Below are 17,638 nucleotides of genomic sequence, written 5' to 3'. Positions count from 1 at the left end.
ATAAAGGGGAAGACTATGGGAAGAGAGATGGGGAGAAGATGGCCATCCACGAGCCCGGGACAGAGACCTGGGACAGCCCCTTCCTCGCAGCCCTCAGAAGGAACCAACCCTGCTGACACCTTGATTTCAGACTTCAGGCCTCCAGAAATGTGAGGCAATAACCTTCTGTTGTTTAAGACCCCCAGTTTGGGGTACTTGGTTACATCAGCCCTAGCAAAATGATACAACACCCAACAGTAGTTGACTCAGTTCCCAGTATAAAGTATACTCTTTCTCTCATGGGTGCTTTATGGATTCTCCAGAGAAACACACACACACACACACACACACACACACACACACACACACACACACACACAACCTACCCTAACTGCCGAGGATATCCTGATGCACACACACACACACACACACACACACACACACACACACACACACACACAACCTACCCTAACTGCCGAGGATATCCTGATGCATGCAAATTCATCTCTGCTGCATGACTGGCTGGTTGCATACAAGTCTTCCCTCAGGCCCTGGACATCCATCATCACATCTCTTCCAGCTTCTTTGTCCTTACTCCTCAGTGGGGTCCTGTTAGACGGGATGTAAGAAAACTCTAAACTGGCACACTGCATGGGGGTCCACATCTGGTGAACAAGGTATGCACACCTTTGACCCACTACCAATGGAAATGTAACTACTTCCCAACGGCAGCCCTCTACTTTGCATCAAACCTCCAGACATAGACTTTTACCAAACATCAATCCCCCTCAAACAGAGGTCCCGTATCAAGCTGAGTGGTCTTGAAATGTTTCTTATTAAGCTTGATGGAGCACCCCAATCCATTGCCATTAGAGACGGAGAGTGGAATTCACAATATACCAACAAATCTGTCCAAAGAAATCTTTAATGTAATCTCCAGTCTCTACTTCTTTTCTTGATCTTCCCAGTGCTTTTTACAGGCTGAAAGAAAATGGAGAGCTAAGAATAATAAAGCCATTTCCTACCACCTCCTTTATAAGTCCTGCCTGGGGGCACCTGGGTGGCTCAGTCGGTAAGGTTCCAGCTCTTGGTTGTGGCTCAGGTCATGATCTCAGAGTCCTGAGATCAAGTCCACATTCAGCTCATGGAGTTTGCTTGAGATTTTCCCCCCTCTGTACCTCCCCCTGATCGCTCACACTCTCCCTCTCTCTCTCTCTCTCTCTCAAATAAATAAATAAAATCTAAAATCAATCAATCAATCCTGTCCAGAAGGCCCAGCACCTCACTCTGGAATGTGGGGATTACCACATACACTGGCGCTTCAGGCAAAGCTGAGTCAGACACAATCCTGTTTTAACAGCCTGTTATAAACATAATATTGGATATCATTTCTCTCCTTTCATATTGGCAGAGCTCTAAACAAGAATGTGTGCAAGAAAACTCAGCAAGGATGTGCATTAATAGGCACTCTGATACATTGTTGGTGAAGATCAATCCCTTTCGAAACTTCCTTTATCCCTACACCCTCAAGGTATGTCAGCAATCATCATTAGCTCACTGATCTACACTTGAAGGGTCTCCTGACTAAGTTTTTACTAGACAGTAGTAAATGACCCCTCAAGCTCCTGGAAACCTTAGAGACACTATCCCTAACCCCTTCCCAACCTGCAGGTACATATTCAGTCACTGCTCACAACTCCAGTGAAGTTCTTTCTGCCCACGGGTCCTGTCCCCATGCTTTAACAAAAACCACCTTTTCTGCACTGAAAACATCTCAAGAAATCTTTCCTGTTTGCTCCCGGACTCCAAAACACCATGTCAGTATCATTGCTTTTAGAAATGATCTACACCATATGGAAGCTACACTGATGAAGAAGCTAATACTAACTAGCCCTTTGAGAAGGTTCTGTGGACTTCCTGGGGTGAATAAGTTCCATGGTGACGTATTACACTATGATATTATGATTAGAATCTGATAAGCAAAAACCCAGTCTTTTTATTAAAATGAGATAGTGGGCACACATACGCGTACACAGACACAGACAACACATGTGTGGGTGCCATTTACGTCAACAACCAGACCTGGAACTAGGCTAGGCTACAGGTTTCTGTTATCTCGTGATTTTAAAATAAGAAAGATTAAGAAGTGAGATGCCAGGTAACTTTCATACAGATGGGAAAAAATACAAATACAAATCGCAGTGGATATAGACCTGGATGATCCAAAAACAATGCTCTGCAGCTCTACTCTGCTTTTTTAAATTTTCGAAGTGCTCAGAGGACTGATTCTCAACTTTGCTTAGGCATTAGAATCACCCATGGGGCTTAGTTCACAATAGGAATCCCTGAACCCCACCTTCAGAATTTCTGACTTAGTATGTAGAGACGAGATACTTATATTTATATGAAGGTCTCAGTAACATCTGATGCAGGTGGTCTGAAGACCAACTTTTGGGAGATTTTAGCAAACCCGTTCCAGTAAAAGTAAGAACAGCAAGGTTTTTATCCCTACTTTGTATCATATTAGCTGTGTGGCAAATCATTTCATCCCAGAACAATAGTTTCCTACAAATTAATACAATGGAACTATCAGAAGAGAAGTGTAAATAAAGAGCTGTGAGAACCGGAAGGAGGGAAAATCATTTGTAGGGACCAGGGAAGACCTCACGTCCCTCCTACCATTTTCACAACGCTTGATTCATACTTCTCTTCTGATATCTCAACATTAGCAATTGTATGCTCATCACATTGCCCTTACCTAAATATAAATTCCTAAAGAATAGGATCACTGGTTTTTCCTCTTTGTATCCTCCATTGTAGCCGGCACAACTCTTGCAAAGAAAAATAGACATCATTTGTCATAGTTACTATTTAAATGTAAAACTTTGAGTTCACTTTTTTCTTTTAAAATAAACAACGAGGCGGAAGTTGAGGAGGGAGGGCACCAAAAGACTTAGAGAACCAATCAAAGAGATTGTTCTGACACTTTACTTTCCATCCAAAACAAAATTACGCAATATTCAGCTTGAGATTTTTAAATGCCTGAGCACATTCAGATCTCCCACTTTGGGTGGAAGGGAGCAGGGAAGAGCTGTCTAGAATCTGACACTGGCTTGGGAGGCGGGACAGTTAAACCCTTTCAGAACTGCTCTAAAAGGACAGAAATGGTTGGCTGTAATAAAATCCATTAACTCTTTTGAGACAGCTTCAGTGTGCAGATAATCAAGAAGTGCCTAACACTGTGGACAGAGAAAGTTCTCCCAGTAGCTTTGCAAGCATTACAGGTTTTATTTGTTGCCATTTATGAAATTAATCTCTGGGGAAAGACCACACACAGATTTAGCGTGATTTAAATGCAACAGACATCGGTCTCAATTTGTTAATCCCATTTGTGTCCTAGAAGCTTGGGGAAAGATCCTCTCTCGTTCTAAATGCTAAAACGTTTCAGACCGATAAAAATCACTTTCCCAACATCCTCCCAGAAGAGTCATGCATTATTTTAACTTGATAATCAAGTTTTGATACAGTCCAGTCTCTGGGGTCCCTGGAGTGACACAGACTCAAATTCTGATCTTACCGTCTTCCTGCTGTGTGACCCTGAGTAAATTAAATCCTTTGACCCTCGGTATGTTATCTGCAAATGGGTGTCACGACTTCTTTATCCCCTGAACTCCTTGAAGGACCACACGCAGTGACGAGGTACTGAACGCCTAACATAACTCTTAAGCCCGCCAACAAGCTCAATGGTCAGTCAATAGGCTTTTCCTAATGTCTCTGAGCTGCCCCCTAGAGACGCGGCGTAAAGCACTGATCTGTGGCACACGACCCGCTCAGGGAAGCCAGGCTTTCTCCAACACGGCGCTCAGCGAGGAAGAACGCAGAAATCCCCACCCCGCTGCCCGCATCCCGGAAGCGACGCCGCTGTGTATGGAGACGTCCAGAAGCCTAAAGAGGCGCTGGGCGTGGCTAGCACACGCCGGCGCGGGAACGCAGGCGACGCGGCCCGGTTTCTTCCGCTTCCGCCGGGACTCTCTGGGGAACGGACCCGTGCGAACGTAACTTCCGGCCCAGCCGGGTCCAGGGGGTCGCTGCGTTTGCTTTGGGAATCCCGTGGCGGCTGGACTCGCGTGGTCATGTGGCGGCTGCTGGCTCGAGCCGGAGCGCCGCTCCTGAGAGCGCGGCTGTCAGGTCAGGCGGCCCTCGGTCCCTCAGAAGACCTCCCCACCCCGAGTGCGGCGCCTAGCCGACTCCGCCGACCATTGCCGCAGAGCTGAGTAGGGGCCGCGCTCCCCCGCCGCGGTTACTCGTGCGGGGGGCCGACGCCCGGAGACCCCTGCTGGCTTCCTTGGGGTGGGGCTTGGTGCTGGGCCTGTGAGCCCGTTGAGCTGAACCCGCGGCCCATCATCGAGGCACTCCGTCAGGACTGACTTTGGTCTGTGTCGTACCAGGCCCAGGTCTTAACCGCTTTCGGATTTTAATTTGATTTGCCTTTGTAGATTCTTGGGCCGTCCTGCCCGCCAGTGCTGGCCTAAAGACGCTGCTCCCGGTGCCGACTTTTGAGGGTGAGAACTCGTGTCACTTTCGTGTTTGTCTTTTCTCTGATGGGACCTGGAAGACGGTAGGCGAGTTCTTCTGCTTCCTCTCCTCCGTTCAGTTGCTCAGTGAATATGTATCGGGGGCATGCTGTATGCCAAGAAGTGTTGTAAACGGTCGGGATATAGCAGAGAACGAGAGACCCACAAAGGTCCCTGCTGTTACGAGCAACTGTGTAATGGGGTATCTCCCCTATGGCCTCCCACTGTGTGGCGCTGGTCCACCCCGAGCCGGGGCTAATTGCCATCAAATTTGAACTTCTGATGTTCTCCCTAAAGGATGTTACATGTATGCAGTCATATAACTGTATGTGAAAAGCATTCACTTAAGTGTAAACGTTAAGATAGACCACAATTTTGTAAATATAATTTACCATGTCTTTAATATATTGGAAATCTTAAGAAACAAAAACAAGCAAACAAAAAAATACAAAAGTGTTCTTGACCTCTGAGGGTTTTATCTTCTACAACTAATTGTGAAACTACTGAATGCTCTGGAAGTACATATGGATTTGGAGGTGAGAGACAGCATCACTAAATTTCTCTGTAACTACTTATAGAAACCGGAGGAGAGGGATGCCTGGGTGGCCCAGCCGGTTAAGGGGCTGCCTTCGGCTCAGGTCATGATCCCAGGGTCCTGGGATCGAGCCCCGCGGAGCCTGCTTCTCCCTCTCCCTCTGCCTACTTATGCTCTCTATCTCTCTGTCAAATAAATAAATAAAATCTTTAAAAAAATAAAATCTTTGAAAAAAAAAAAGTGGAGGAGAGCAGGTGGCAGTTTCTATAAGCCTGTTAGCCAGTTGATAATTTGGTATTTCCTTGAAGATTCCTGTTTTATATTTGACTCCATGATAAAGCCATGCCTTTTTTACCATAGACATGTTTAAATGACTTAGAAGTTAATAATTTTTCCCCCAACTTGTCAGAATGTCCGATATGAGAAAGATGTACCGTGTCTGGCGTGTATTTCAATCCACCAGCCCTCAACATAGTAAGCTGTTGCACATTGTAGGAAATTACAGGTGTCAGCATGAAAAGCCCCTGTAGAAATACACCATAGATCAGGGGATTCCTAGGTTGTAGGTTTCCTAACAAGAATGTGGCAGAGCAGAACTTAGATATTTTCATGTACAGTGTAGTGTTCTTTCCACCACCTCTGTTAACATCCAGAGAGGCTGTGTAGTATTTAAAAAAAAAAAAAAAAAAAAAGTCATACTGTCTGGCTTTCCTGTTTTCACTGGATGGCCTAGACCAGATTATAAAATGTCTCTGGGCCTCAGGTTCCTCTTTTATAAAATGGAGATTTAAAATGGTACTTGCCTAATGTTCTGTTTCTTGAGCAGGGTGACCGTTAATATGGGTGTGTTTATGCATTCACTTTGTGATAATTCCCTGACTTGTACATTTTTTATTTGGCCCTTTGATTATGTATGTTAAACTTTAAGAAGTTCAACATTTTTTTAAAAAGGGAAGCCTTAAAAAATTATCAGGGTTATAAAGTTGTTTTAAAGATTGAGATACTACACATCAAGCATTCAGCTCAATGTCTAGCACTTAGTAAACATTGGGAAAAAAAAAAGTTAGCCAGTGTTATCTGTGACAGTCTTAATCTCTGTACCTTCCCAGATGGTCTCTTTTCTAGTGTTAGGCAGAGAGCATTTCCTTTGAAGGTTAAAACTTTATTATCTTCAAAGGTTCAGAAACCTCTCCATTAATACTCATCATAACCCAGAGATTCCAGTGTCAATAAAAAAGCATCCACAGGAAAAACCTAATGTACTTTTAAAATTACTTTTCAGTGGTAACTTTAAGATTTCCACTTGATTGATAGAAATCTTTCTAGGAAGAAAATGGATCCTTTGAGATGTGTGGTTTTATTTCTTCTTGGTTGTCTGTGCTCCTTTTAGATGTTTCCATTCCTGAAAAGCCCAAGCTTAGATTTGTTGAAAGGGTACCACTCGTGCCAAAAGTGAGAAGGGAACCTAAGAACTTGAGTGACATCCGGGGACCTTCTACTGAAGCTACTGAGTTCACAGAAGGCAGTTTTGCAATCTTGGTAAGTGAGTTGTCAAGCAGCTGCAGGATGGAAGCCAGGACTAGCAAAATCTCATGCCCTTGGAGTTCATTCTCATCCTCTACGGGTTTTATTGAACTGCCACCATTTGCTGTTTAAACTGATGTGCACTACCCAGTAGACCTTTGAGTTGTGTGTCTTTCTTTTTCATGTCAAGTGAAAATTACGTAAAAACAGGAGAAGGAAGGCTACCTAATTGGCCCCTATAATCAGACTATGAAATCTTCTTAGGCCTCTGGTGAAAATAAAACTATCCATGACTTAGGATGTGAGATAGCAGTTTCCTTCCTAGAGTAGCTTCCCTGGAGACTTGATGTCAGTAGCTGCACAAATGGGTGTGGACTAGGATTGATTGCCCATTAGGCAGCCAGAGCGATTATTTTACAGCCCTTCCCACAGGCTGCTGATCAGCCCCTGGCAGCCTCTCATGTCCACACCCTGTCCCTCACTCTACTCCAGCCACTCTGGCTTCTGCTCACACTCACCAGGCCATTCCTCTGCCTTTAACTGTTGTGTTTTCCCTTAACTAGTCCTGCCATTCTCGTCTCAGCTTTAAATATCACCTCCTCGTAGACGAACCATGAGAGACTATGGACTCTGAAAAACAAGCTGAGGGTTCTAGAGGGGAGGGGGGTCGGGGGATGGGTTAGCCTGGTGATGGGTATTAAAGAGGGCATGTTCTGCATGGAGCACTGGGTGTTACACGCAAACAATGAATCCTGGAACACTACATCAGAAACTAATGATGTAGGATTAACATAATAAAAATAATAATAAATATATATCACCTCCTCAGGATGCCTGGGTGGCTCAGTTGGTTAAGCGTCTGCCTTCAGCTCAGGTCATGGGATTGAGCCCCACATAGGGCTCCCTGCTCAGCGGGGAGCTTGCTTCTCCCTCTGCCTGTTGCTTCCCCTGCTTGTGCTCTCTCTCGCTCACTTGCTGTCTGACAAATAAAATCTTTTAAATAAATATCACCTCCTCAAAAAGGCCTTCCCTGGTTATCCATTGAAATGGGTCCACCTTGTTTTCATTTATTACTGTACCCTAGGCTTTTCCTCCATGGTACGTAGTAGAATTTTTTATTTTTATGTATATCATTGAAGCTACAGTTACTATGAAAGATAACTAAGTCCTCACATATTTCTAATTCTTTCATCCACTTTTAGGCACTGGGTGGTGGTTACCTCCATTGGGGCCATTTTGAAATGATGCGCCTGACAATCAACCGCTCTATGGACCCCAAGAACATGTTTGCTTTATGGAGAGTACCAGCCCCTTTCAAGCCCATCACCCGCAAGGGTATGGGACAGCGCATGGGGGGAGGCAAAGGTGCCATTGATCACTACGTGACTCCTGTGAAGGCTGGCCGTCTCATAGTAGAGATGGGTGGGCGTTGTGAATTTAAAGAGGTACAAGGTTTCCTGGACCAGGTTGCCCACAAGTTGCCCTTCCCAGCAAAGGCCGTGAGCCGTGAGACTCTTGAGAAGATGCGGAAAGATCAGGAGGAACGGGAACAGAACAACCAAAACCCCTGGACCTTTGAGCGCATAGCCACTGCCAACATGCTTGGGATACGGAAAGTCCTGAGCCCGTATGACTTGACCCAGAAGGGGCGGTACTGGGGCAAGTTCTATATGCCTGAACGTGTGTAGTGAGAATGGGAGACATAAATGTACAAAGGCTACCAAGAGAAAGAATCTACATTTTGATTCCCCTCAGCCTACCCTTACAGTCTTTGGGTGGCTCTGAGATCTAACCAAGGAACAGTATATGAGTAAATGATTTCTGAAAAATTGTAGAGTATCTGTTGATTTTTTTTTTTAAGTGCATTATATTTATATCAAAGTTTGAGTATCACCTCAGGATGTAACTTTTCATTGGTCATTCTTAATCCTTAAATGATTATGAAGCTGGCTTCACTGACTGTTAGGGGGTCCAGTTCTCCCCAGCTGTAAGATTAATGTCTTCAGGGCTGAAACAAATGCTTCCATCTCCCACCTCTGGTGTAAGTTGGATTTAATATCTGCACGGCTTTCCCTGCTGTCAAAGTCTGCTTCACATTGCTTCACTTTTACCAAAGAGCTACATCAGTACCTGTTTTTCTCAAATCTTCACTGTACATCATTTCAGTTTAGGAATGCTCTACTTTTGGACAGTGGGAGAATTCTGTACTACCTTTTATAGTACAGGAGCTAGTTGCTATCTTTAATAGTTACAAACGTTTTTGGAAAGCAAAAAAAAACAGCAGTACATACATTAATTGACTGAACAGATATTTATTTATGTCCAGCTACCCATCTCTCAATCTTGGAAGTCAAAGGGGGATGTTGGACAATACGGTAAGGAACATACCGTTGCCTTTTAACACAAGGAACTTTGATAAAGGTTGTTGTCTGGCCTTTCCTAGGTCTGAAATTCTCTGAGGAGGGTGAGTGTTTGGCTCTACCTTTGCTTCCCTGCAGGTTCTAGGACGGTGCAGTGTGCCACACAGCACTCAACTAGGTATTGTTGGATGAATAAAGGCCCCATGTGTTTCAGATCCCCATGGTTCCACCTTCCTGTCTGTCTTTAACAAGATTCATCTCTTCCAGAGCTAGCCAGCAGTTTTCTATCCCCTATAAAACTGAAAGAAATACAAATGGATAAAAATAGTAAACCATTTGCTTTTGAAAGTGGGTAGAAAACAGCACACTGACTTGAAATACCAGCTTTTTTTTTTTTTAATCCCACTTTTGGCTAAGGTCAAATATAGTTACCTGTTCTTACCAGTTTAATCCCACTTTCTTAAAAAGTCCCACAAAGTAATCTACTTTCAAAAGTACAAAGATATCTAAACAGTTACATGGTCCTCAAGAGTTGTCCATGGTGGTTCTTAATGTATTTTTAGTGAAGCTCTTGTAATATAATTACTAGATTGCATTAGAACACATCTGAACCTTGAATTGGGGCCATTGTTTGGGACAGTTTTATACACACATTGCTGGCCAACAAAATCAGTTTCAGCACCACGAACCATCTAAGAAACGATGGGAGTGGTAGCCACCTGTCACCTCTCTGACTTGACCTCTCATCTCTGTTACGGTTCACGAGTATGGTGCTGATGACTGTTGGGAGTTCATTTGTGGTATAAACCTGTTTCTTTTGTTTGGGATCCACACTGAGTTACTGAACCCCAATCCTGGGGCCATCCAATCTTCGCAGAGTGAGAGACTGTCCACTCCAACACCACCCATAAAAAAGGACCTTATATGTCACAGTAAAGGGAGGCCTGCCCTATTTTTGCATAAGTGTATCGGCCCCTTCCCAGGTATTTGCACACAGCCTCTGATACTAACAAACCCATTTACCACTGATGCCTTAAAAGGTTTCGGAGTAAAACCCAGGGACTCAACCGTTAGCAGAAATCAGAGCTTAATTACAGGTAATTAAGTCAACTGATACTTGAACACCTGTAAGTGGCAGGCACTGTGCTAAGCATTGGGGATGCTGCTGTGAGCAAGACCTGCATGGCGCCTATGGTTAGATCATCTTCACTTCAGACTATTAGACCCTGAAGAAGGAAGTAGATGGAGGGCTGGTCAAAGGTGAGACCTAGAAGAACCTGAAGAGCAGACGTAACAAGGGCCTGGTGTTGATCAAAGAGAAAATGAAGTGCTGATGAGCTGGGTGTGCTCCAATACCTGCCTGGCTCTGTTTTATTTCCTGGACAAGCACGTATTCTCCAGCCCACAGCCCTCCTGGACACCCATCTTCCTAACCAGTCTCATGTTGCTGTGCAAACTGTTCCTTCAGCCCTGCCCCGACCCAGTTCTGCACTGTCCTAAGTCTACCTTTGCATAACTTTCAACAGGTGGTTGTTGGACACCCTGTGTCATAGGTTTCATAATGGAAAGAGGAGTAGCTGTTGAGGAATCTGCAGTGGGGAAGTGATGGCACCACAGAAGTGAAAGAAGGATGAAAAATGCCAACCGAGGCTCCGTCAGGGAGGACTGCAGGAGAGAACGGAGGGGGAAGAAAATCACAGGTTATACCACAGGATGTCCGAAGCCAGGATCACCAAGTCCTTCCCCTGCAGTGGCAAAGAGTCTACTCAGCGAGTCTGCACTAACTAGTCTGAACCCTCAAAGAGAGGAAATTAATTTACTCTGGATTTACTGGCTGGCTCTCTCCTTCTAAGGAGTTTGGGGTGCTTCCAATGCAAGAACTAATTCTTCCTCCTTTAGCCATTCGCAGACACCACTGCCCAGATTTTGCTGCAGGAAATCAACATCCTTCTACAAAGCATTCTAAACAGAGCAATCTGCTACCAGCCCTGGTTATGGAACAGACTGCCACCTGCCTCCCCATCTACTGCCAACTCATTATTAACACATTTTTCTCTCTATGAAAACTTTTCCTTAGTTCTCTCCAGCCTTTATCTATTCTACCACCTAATCCCACCCAAATCTGGGGAACCCAGCTACAAACAACAAATGCCCTCTGGACATAAACGTAAGTGAAAGTACCTCCCACCCTCCCCACAGCTGGCTCACCTTTTTCAGGCAAATATGCCCCCAATGGTAGAAGCTAAGATGATCGCAAGGATAATACAGCAGATCATGATCATGATCTTCTTCTGCTCAACCAGACAAGGAAAGAAAAAGCATGTGAGAAGCAGCGTCACTGTGCAGAGTTGCAAGGGAAGGAAGACAAAAGTGGATCCAGACATGGAGGAAGATGTGAAGGGAAAGGGAGATGGATCTGGCTTCTAGAACCCAGGATGTGAATAGAAGCATTGCTTTTAGGCGAGAGATTCAAAATTAGATCAACAGCAATCTCTAAGGGTGTTTAGTATGTTGTTCTGCCTTCTGGATCCCATCACATGAGAGTTATCCCCTTTCTCTCCTAGAGCCAGATACCCACGACGAGTGAACCAAATTCCTGGTGGGAGTACCTTAAACCTGAAAGTCAAATGTAGTTCAATGTATTCTTTGAGAGTTAAACCGTTTTCAAAAATTAGAACTTTTGCTCCATCTGGTCTGGCACATGGTTAAAAAGGATTTTAACCCTTTTTCCAAAACCTAAACAAAAACCACCACATGGTGGCACCCAACCACTATTTTGCAGGGAAATAGAGCCAGAACTGTTTCACAATCAATATAAAGTAATTTATTTTTAAATTATCAATAAAATAATCAAGTTTACATTTAAAAAATACAAATGACAAAAAAAAAAAAAAAAACCCTTCATTTGTATTCCAAACTAAGCCCCAGGGCGCAACAAAGGCCTGTGATTAGAGCTTGTCTTCCCTTGTTGCTGGAGCCTGTCCACTGTCCCGACTTCATAGCCATGGGTAAGAGGCTCTGTCTGAGTGCTGAGCAGTGATGGAGTACATAGCCTTTGCAAAGGAAGCCAAGGGGTAGTCCCTGGACTAGGTGCTCACCCTATCCTTGAAAGTTAAAGCTAAACTATACACCAGGGAGACTGGCAGAGAGTCTAGGGGCTCACCACTGGGTCAGCATAGTCACTACACTTGAAATTATTTCCTGGCTGTTCTTCCTCCATGACAAGAATTGGGGGAGACAAAGAACCTGTCAAGCTCATTAACCTGGTAGCAATACCGGCTACTCAGTAGTCCCCGGTCTCCGCCAGCTGACTCCGCCCTGGAGACAGGATCATCCTAAAGGCCTCAGGAATGACCTCAAATTGCTGTGGGATGTTCTCAGGACAAGCCTCACCTATGCAGCAGTGGGGAGAGGCGCCAAAACTTGTCACACCTGTCTGCTAAGCAGAAAAACTTAAGGGGGTCAACTTAGTCCTCACCCCAAAGATCTATGATTGTCCCGGTACTCACCAGAAAACAAGGTTTCTCGATGACACCAGATCATATTTCTACTATGATTCATTTGCGGATAAGCAAATGTCTCTTACCTAATTTTCCGCCCAGGTCAAGGGGTTTGTTTGTTTGTTTTGAGGTTATAATATTCTCCATTTCTAGTTTCCTACTTCCTGAGAGACACGGGCAGATATATACATATATTTGTCTCACACACGATTATAAAAATACATCTGGAATATATGAAATGAGTGACTGAATACTCGCACCAATCTGAGCATTTCCAGAGCCTGAGACTCAAGCACCTTGTCCCTGGCCCAATTTTAAGTGCCTGGTTATTTATCACCTCAAGGCAATGGCTCCACAAAGCATCATTCCAATGGAGAACAGCCAGTTTCCAAGAGTCAGAGAGGGAAACCAATATCTCATACCCTCAGCCTTTACAAATGGTAACCTAGGACAACCATATCATGCTGGTGCCTCCTTGAGTAAACATGAGAGAATACAACATAAAGATTGAAGTTGGCCCCCAAGCTGAACAAACTAAGAGCTTAATTTAAAATTGAACTTCAAACAAGTCAGCTTCTAAGACCAAAATGACATCTGCCAGTTCCACATACTTTCAAGACATAGGGACAACAAACTGTGAGGACCAAGACCCTGCCAAGTAGAAGGCTCAAGCCAAGCCTTATTGTTGCCACACTTAGAAGAATCCCTTTGTGTGGTTAACGATAACCCCCTACAAAATACACTGCAATTTCTGGGAGGAGAACACTCCATGAGGTAGAAAATACAGCACCTTGGGAAGGTTTGGAATGGGCTTTCCAAGGTGCAAGGCATAATTTGACACATTCAGAGGGAATAAAGAGAAGCTGGGTTGGTTCTTACTGTCTGGGAGAGAAGGCACTTCAGAGTTGGTGGGGCAGGAGAAGGTTTTGAGGAGAACTCAGGGTTGCATCAGGTAGATTAGCTTCCTCTGGGGCTAAATTGTTTGCTGGGTGAGGTCCAAGGACGGTTACAAGGAAACAAAGGAACAGGTCGCACTCTCTCTCAGGAAGTCCATTCAAACTCTGTTCCCGTCTGAAGACAAGGGTGGCCACACCAGGCTGGAGTGAAATCAGGTTCTAGGAGAGGCAGGGGAAGGAGGAGCTGATCAGTACACAGGATGGAGGTGGGGAGCAACATTAACACGCAGGCACAAACCTAGAAGGTGGAGACGGAAGATCAGACATCACTGCAAAAAGGAGAGCAACGGAGAAGTCAACAGTAAACCTGAGAAATCCTGTAGACAAACCCAAGACAGGACCCAGAAATAAATATCCTGTCGTGAAAGAAACAAAAAGCCGTATTAAAAATAAATCCCTGGGCTTTTTATAATCCTTCACACAGGCTGTCACATTCCCGTGGAAGGACCTGCCAGGGGGTGGCACAGTCGATCCACAAAAGGTACCCGTTCTCTCTACGAGGACCTCATCAGCACTTTTCAAATACAAGTTCCAGAATTTGAATCTTCTCCGTTACTCCCCTACTCCGCACTTCTCTTACACGGTGAAAAGAATAAAGAAAAGCTCGGGGTCATCATGGCTGCTCCATCTTAAGTGCTGGGTAGGCTTGGGCAAGTTTATTAACTTCACTGTGCTTCAGAAGAGTTTCCAATCTGAAAATGCGGACAATGTTACTATCCTAAAACAGTACCTGGCACACAACTGGGGAGTCAAAGGAAGGCTGTCTTCCCTCCCTCCTGTTCAGAGACCTCTTGCCCTCAGGCCACAGTGGGGGGTGGGGTGGTCCAGACCTAAAAGCAGCAACCAGTCCCAACTTTATGAAACACACTACAGTAAACAGCCCAACACTGCTCAGCGACGACACAGCATTTTGGAGATCAGGTAAGTCAACTAAAAACAATACATTAATTAGTCTCCTCATTAAAAAAAGGAATTCATTTACATTCTCAAGAAGAAGTTGATGTTTAGTGCTATAAATACCTGACTTCGAGACCCTCTGGTCACATGGGAGGAGGAAGGAGGAAGAAGAGGCACACGGAAGCAAAAATGAAGAGAAGAATAAGGTCTCGGTACCAATATGGAAGTATGTGTCAAGTATTAAAGACATTGGTATCTATTACCTCAGCAACCTGACTTCTCTGAATTCATAAGAGAAAAGAGCAATGAGAAAAATAGAGGTTGGTTATACTGTTAATTATAGTAACACAGTAATCACAAAACTCCAACTTTGGGGAAGTATTAAATAATTGAAAGTATATTCACAATCTTGTGTTGAAAATTAGATTTACAAAGAGATTTCAGTGATGTGGAATGACGCATAGGATTTTTGAACTGGATCTAAAACCATCGATAATGTAGTCTGAAGTCTGTGAAACCATGTCTCAATGTGTGAACGTGCCACAAGGTCATCAGCAATAACATTAAAAATTAATTCAGTTCACCTTTCCTGTGTTTTATATGTTTTGTTAATATTACATCCTATATTTTATTCAGAAAAGTAATATTTAAGAAGTCACAAAAGCGTTAAACAGTGCCAATAATTAGATCATGCCCGTTGTGCTGCTACTATGCACATGAAGCCCTGACTCAGTGGTCAGCTCTATTCTTTTTACCATATTTAAAGAAATTAATAGCCTAAATTTTAAACTTACTCTCCTTCAAGGTTTTCTGGACTTTGTAGACAATGATAAATGGCTACCTGGTTTTATAAAGAGAAGCTAAGATGTAAGAAAGAACTCTCCTAGGCCCACCATCAGCTGTGTGTTCAAACTTGGCCCTGTGACTTAACATCTCTTTAAGCCTGAGTGTCTTCGTCTGTAAAACATGATAAACAACAGTACCTACCTCAAGAAGGTGTTGTGGGGACTCAAGGACGTGTGTATGAGGTGTTCAATACACGGTCTGGCACAACTCAACACTCAAAAATGTTAACTGCTATATCATTCAAGATCCAACCCATCAGCCACAAACAAAACCCCACCAGCCCAAACTCCAATCCAAAGCTTTGTTTACACTAAAAAGGGTATGGAAAGCAAGCCCAAGATCCATGAAAGTCAGCCAGAATTCAGAAGATGAACCCAGACTCAGGACATAGATTGTACCCAATTAGGAGCATGCTTTCCAAGCAAAAGGAGCGAAAATGTGGTGCTCAGGTGTGCCAGGACAGGTGGCAACACACAGTAGAAGGCAAAGAGCTAGGACAGAGTCCCCAGGAGAGGAACCAACAGGAGCCCGGCCCCGAAGAGAACTTTCCCTGGCACCAGAAGCCCAGAAGAGTATTTCAAGGAGATGAAAGAAGGCACAGGTGATGGAAAGTCTGAGAGAGCTCAGTGTGTCGAAGGGAGGAGCACTGCCATGTGAAATCCCAGGCCAATTTCTCAAGAGGGAGCCAATCCAGAATCCCCAAGACCCTCCCATTTACTTACATTTCAGTGCAGCAACCACTCGGGCCGCCATTACTTCAGCCCAACGGAAAGTCCAATAATCAATGCTAAAATGCCCAGCAACACCACTACTACCACAATGATAATTATCAATTTCTGGAGAGGATAAGAGAAACAAACAAACCATTATTACAAAAAACAACAATTCATCCAAAACCCAACCCCTCTCACCTCTACATTGAAAGCCTCTTATCAACCCAAATAAGACTATAGATCTACATAAAGACATTCTATTAGGATATTTTATAGATCTTCAGGGACTTCCTGGCTAGCAAGACCAGCAGATGGAAATATGGAGCTTCTGTGGGCTCTCGACTCACACTAAGTCTTGCACATGTGGACAGATAAAAAAGCAACCACCAGGGAGTCTCCAAGAGGCAACAAGCCAAGGTATCAAGAGACCAGTTTTTCCTTTTCAAGAAGAAGTGTATGTTTTCAAATAGTCCTAATTTCAAACTTGTCTTTCTTTCCCCTAAAGCATACGCCCATCCATCAGACCCAGTCCAGTGATTGGGGATCAGAAAGCAGGATGGCAGTCCTATTGTGAGCCAGCCTGGATTCATCAGGTGAAATAATTTCCCAACTCCTTGAATCCCTGCACAAGCAATAGGTAAAGTTGGAAGAAAATCAAAGAACTGAAGAACAAAATTATCAGAGCCCAGGAGAATAGTCAGAAAAGAACAGTCTAAAAAGTACAAGCCACCAGAGCTGGCTACCACAATGGGCAGAGAAGCTGAGAAGTTCTCAAGCAACAGGGACACCGGAAGAGGGGTAAATATGCTGGTGTGGGGGAAAGAGCATGATTGGAATCTGAATTTAAATCCCAATCCTATACTTACTAGGTGCCATGAAGCCAATTACTTAACCTCTGACCCTCAACAGTTTCATCTATAAGTAGGAACAACAGGTGCTCCTTAAGATAGGAGGTAATGTTGCATGGAGATCAGCACAGCACTGGGTTCACAGTAGAGAAAAGGGGGGGTGGTCTTCGTTAATGTTGTGGAAGAGAGTGAACAGGTTTCTAAAGAACAAAGGAGTCAAGTGTAACATCTGAAAGGATCATGAGCTCCGTCCAGGAGAAGTCTAGCAGCAACACTGGGCAATGCATCCACCCTACAGAACTGTCTTCAAGCGTGGGTTCTTGGGGAGAGAGCATGTGAGCCAGATCCATGCAAGGCACACCAAGGGAGAAAGGGCAGCTACTCTCTGGGAAAGGCTGACGAAGGTGTTGGGATGAGGCCAAGACAGAGGGAAAGCATGGGCTCAAGGACACAGGTGGGGAGGACCAGAGAGAGAGGAGAAGCAAGCCAGACCAGTGGAGACTAAGGTGCTCACCCTCCGAGCTTCACTCTGAAACTTGACAGCCTTTTTGGTATCTGCCACGGCCCGCTCCACAAAGCCCACTGACTGGTCCATGTTGTTCTCGATACGGTCAATCATGGCTCCCTTTCCCCAGATGCAAGAGGTGGTGGCAGCAGAAACAGAGACAGGCAGAGGGAAGAGAGAAAGAGCGAGAGACAGCAAGCAGAATGGACTCTCTTCTCTGAAGGCAGCCAGAGAGTCTCACCTTCCGGGCCTGACCCTGGTATTTCACGGCTCTTTTCGTTTCTTCCCGTGCCTTCTCCACATGGTCCACTGTGTGCATGACATTCAGCTCTATGTTATCTAGCATCTCACCCTGCAAAGAACAGACATGAGTCACACCCCATAAACCCACGCCAGAGAGT

The 17,638-nt window shown here is 44.5% G+C and overlaps 2 protein-coding genes across 5 annotated transcripts in view; one reads left to right on the top strand and one right to left on the bottom strand.

The window, feature by feature from the left end:
* Window positions 1-4,007: 4,007 nt before the first annotated feature.
* MRPL16 (mitochondrial ribosomal protein L16) lies at window positions 4,008-8,446 on the top strand. The gene is made up of 4 exons (XM_027578460.1): window positions 4,008-4,167; window positions 4,476-4,541; window positions 6,479-6,627; window positions 7,815-8,446. The coding sequence occupies exons 1-4, from the start codon at window positions 4,113-4,115 to the stop codon at window positions 8,298-8,300; spliced, it is 756 nt and encodes a 251-aa protein (XP_027434261.1). The 5' UTR covers window positions 4,008-4,112; the 3' UTR covers window positions 8,301-8,446.
* Window positions 8,447-9,280: 834 nt separating this feature from the next.
* The window catches only part of STX3 (syntaxin 3), a 46,049-nt gene continuing 37,691 nt past the window's right edge, over window positions 9,281-17,638 (bottom strand). The window contains exons 9-12 of one of the 4 annotated variants that reach the window (XR_003517311.2): window positions 17,479-17,589; window positions 13,352-13,587; window positions 11,181-11,263; window positions 9,281-10,637 (exon numbers count right to left, since the gene is read on the bottom strand). Coding sequence is in view for 3 of the 4 variants with exons in the window: in XM_027578459.1 (XP_027434260.1) it covers window positions 13,372-13,587; window positions 17,479-17,589 (327 nt within the window). In the remaining variant the exon portion in view is untranslated. Of the gene's footprint in view, window positions 10,638-11,180; window positions 11,264-11,355; window positions 13,588-15,893; window positions 16,008-17,478; window positions 17,590-17,638 lie in introns of those variants that run through there. The other 3 variants (XM_027578458.1, XM_027578459.1, XM_027578457.1) reach the window with 3 other exon arrangements.

Source organism: Zalophus californianus, chromosome 11, assembly GCF_009762305.2.
Source record: "Zalophus californianus isolate mZalCal1 chromosome 11, mZalCal1.pri.v2, whole genome shotgun sequence".
Lineage (NCBI taxonomy): Eukaryota > Metazoa > Chordata > Mammalia > Carnivora > Otariidae > Zalophus > Zalophus californianus.
Note: the sequence above shows the minus strand (reverse complement) of the source record. Positions and strands in the feature narration are given on the sequence as shown.

Excerpts from the sequence above, each read along its gene's own strand:
- MRPL16 (XM_027578460.1), top strand. The coding sequence starts at position 4,113 with ATGTGGCGGCTGCTGGCTCGAGCCGGAGCGCCGCTCCTGAGAGCGCGG. Across the intron at positions 4,542-6,478 it reads CCCGGTGCCGACTTTTGAGG|ATGTTTCCATTCCTGAAAAG; the intron begins GTGAGAACTCGT and ends TGCTCCTTTTAG. Across the intron at positions 6,628-7,814 it reads AAGGCAGTTTTGCAATCTTG|GCACTGGGTGGTGGTTACCT; the intron begins GTAAGTGAGTTG and ends ATCCACTTTTAG.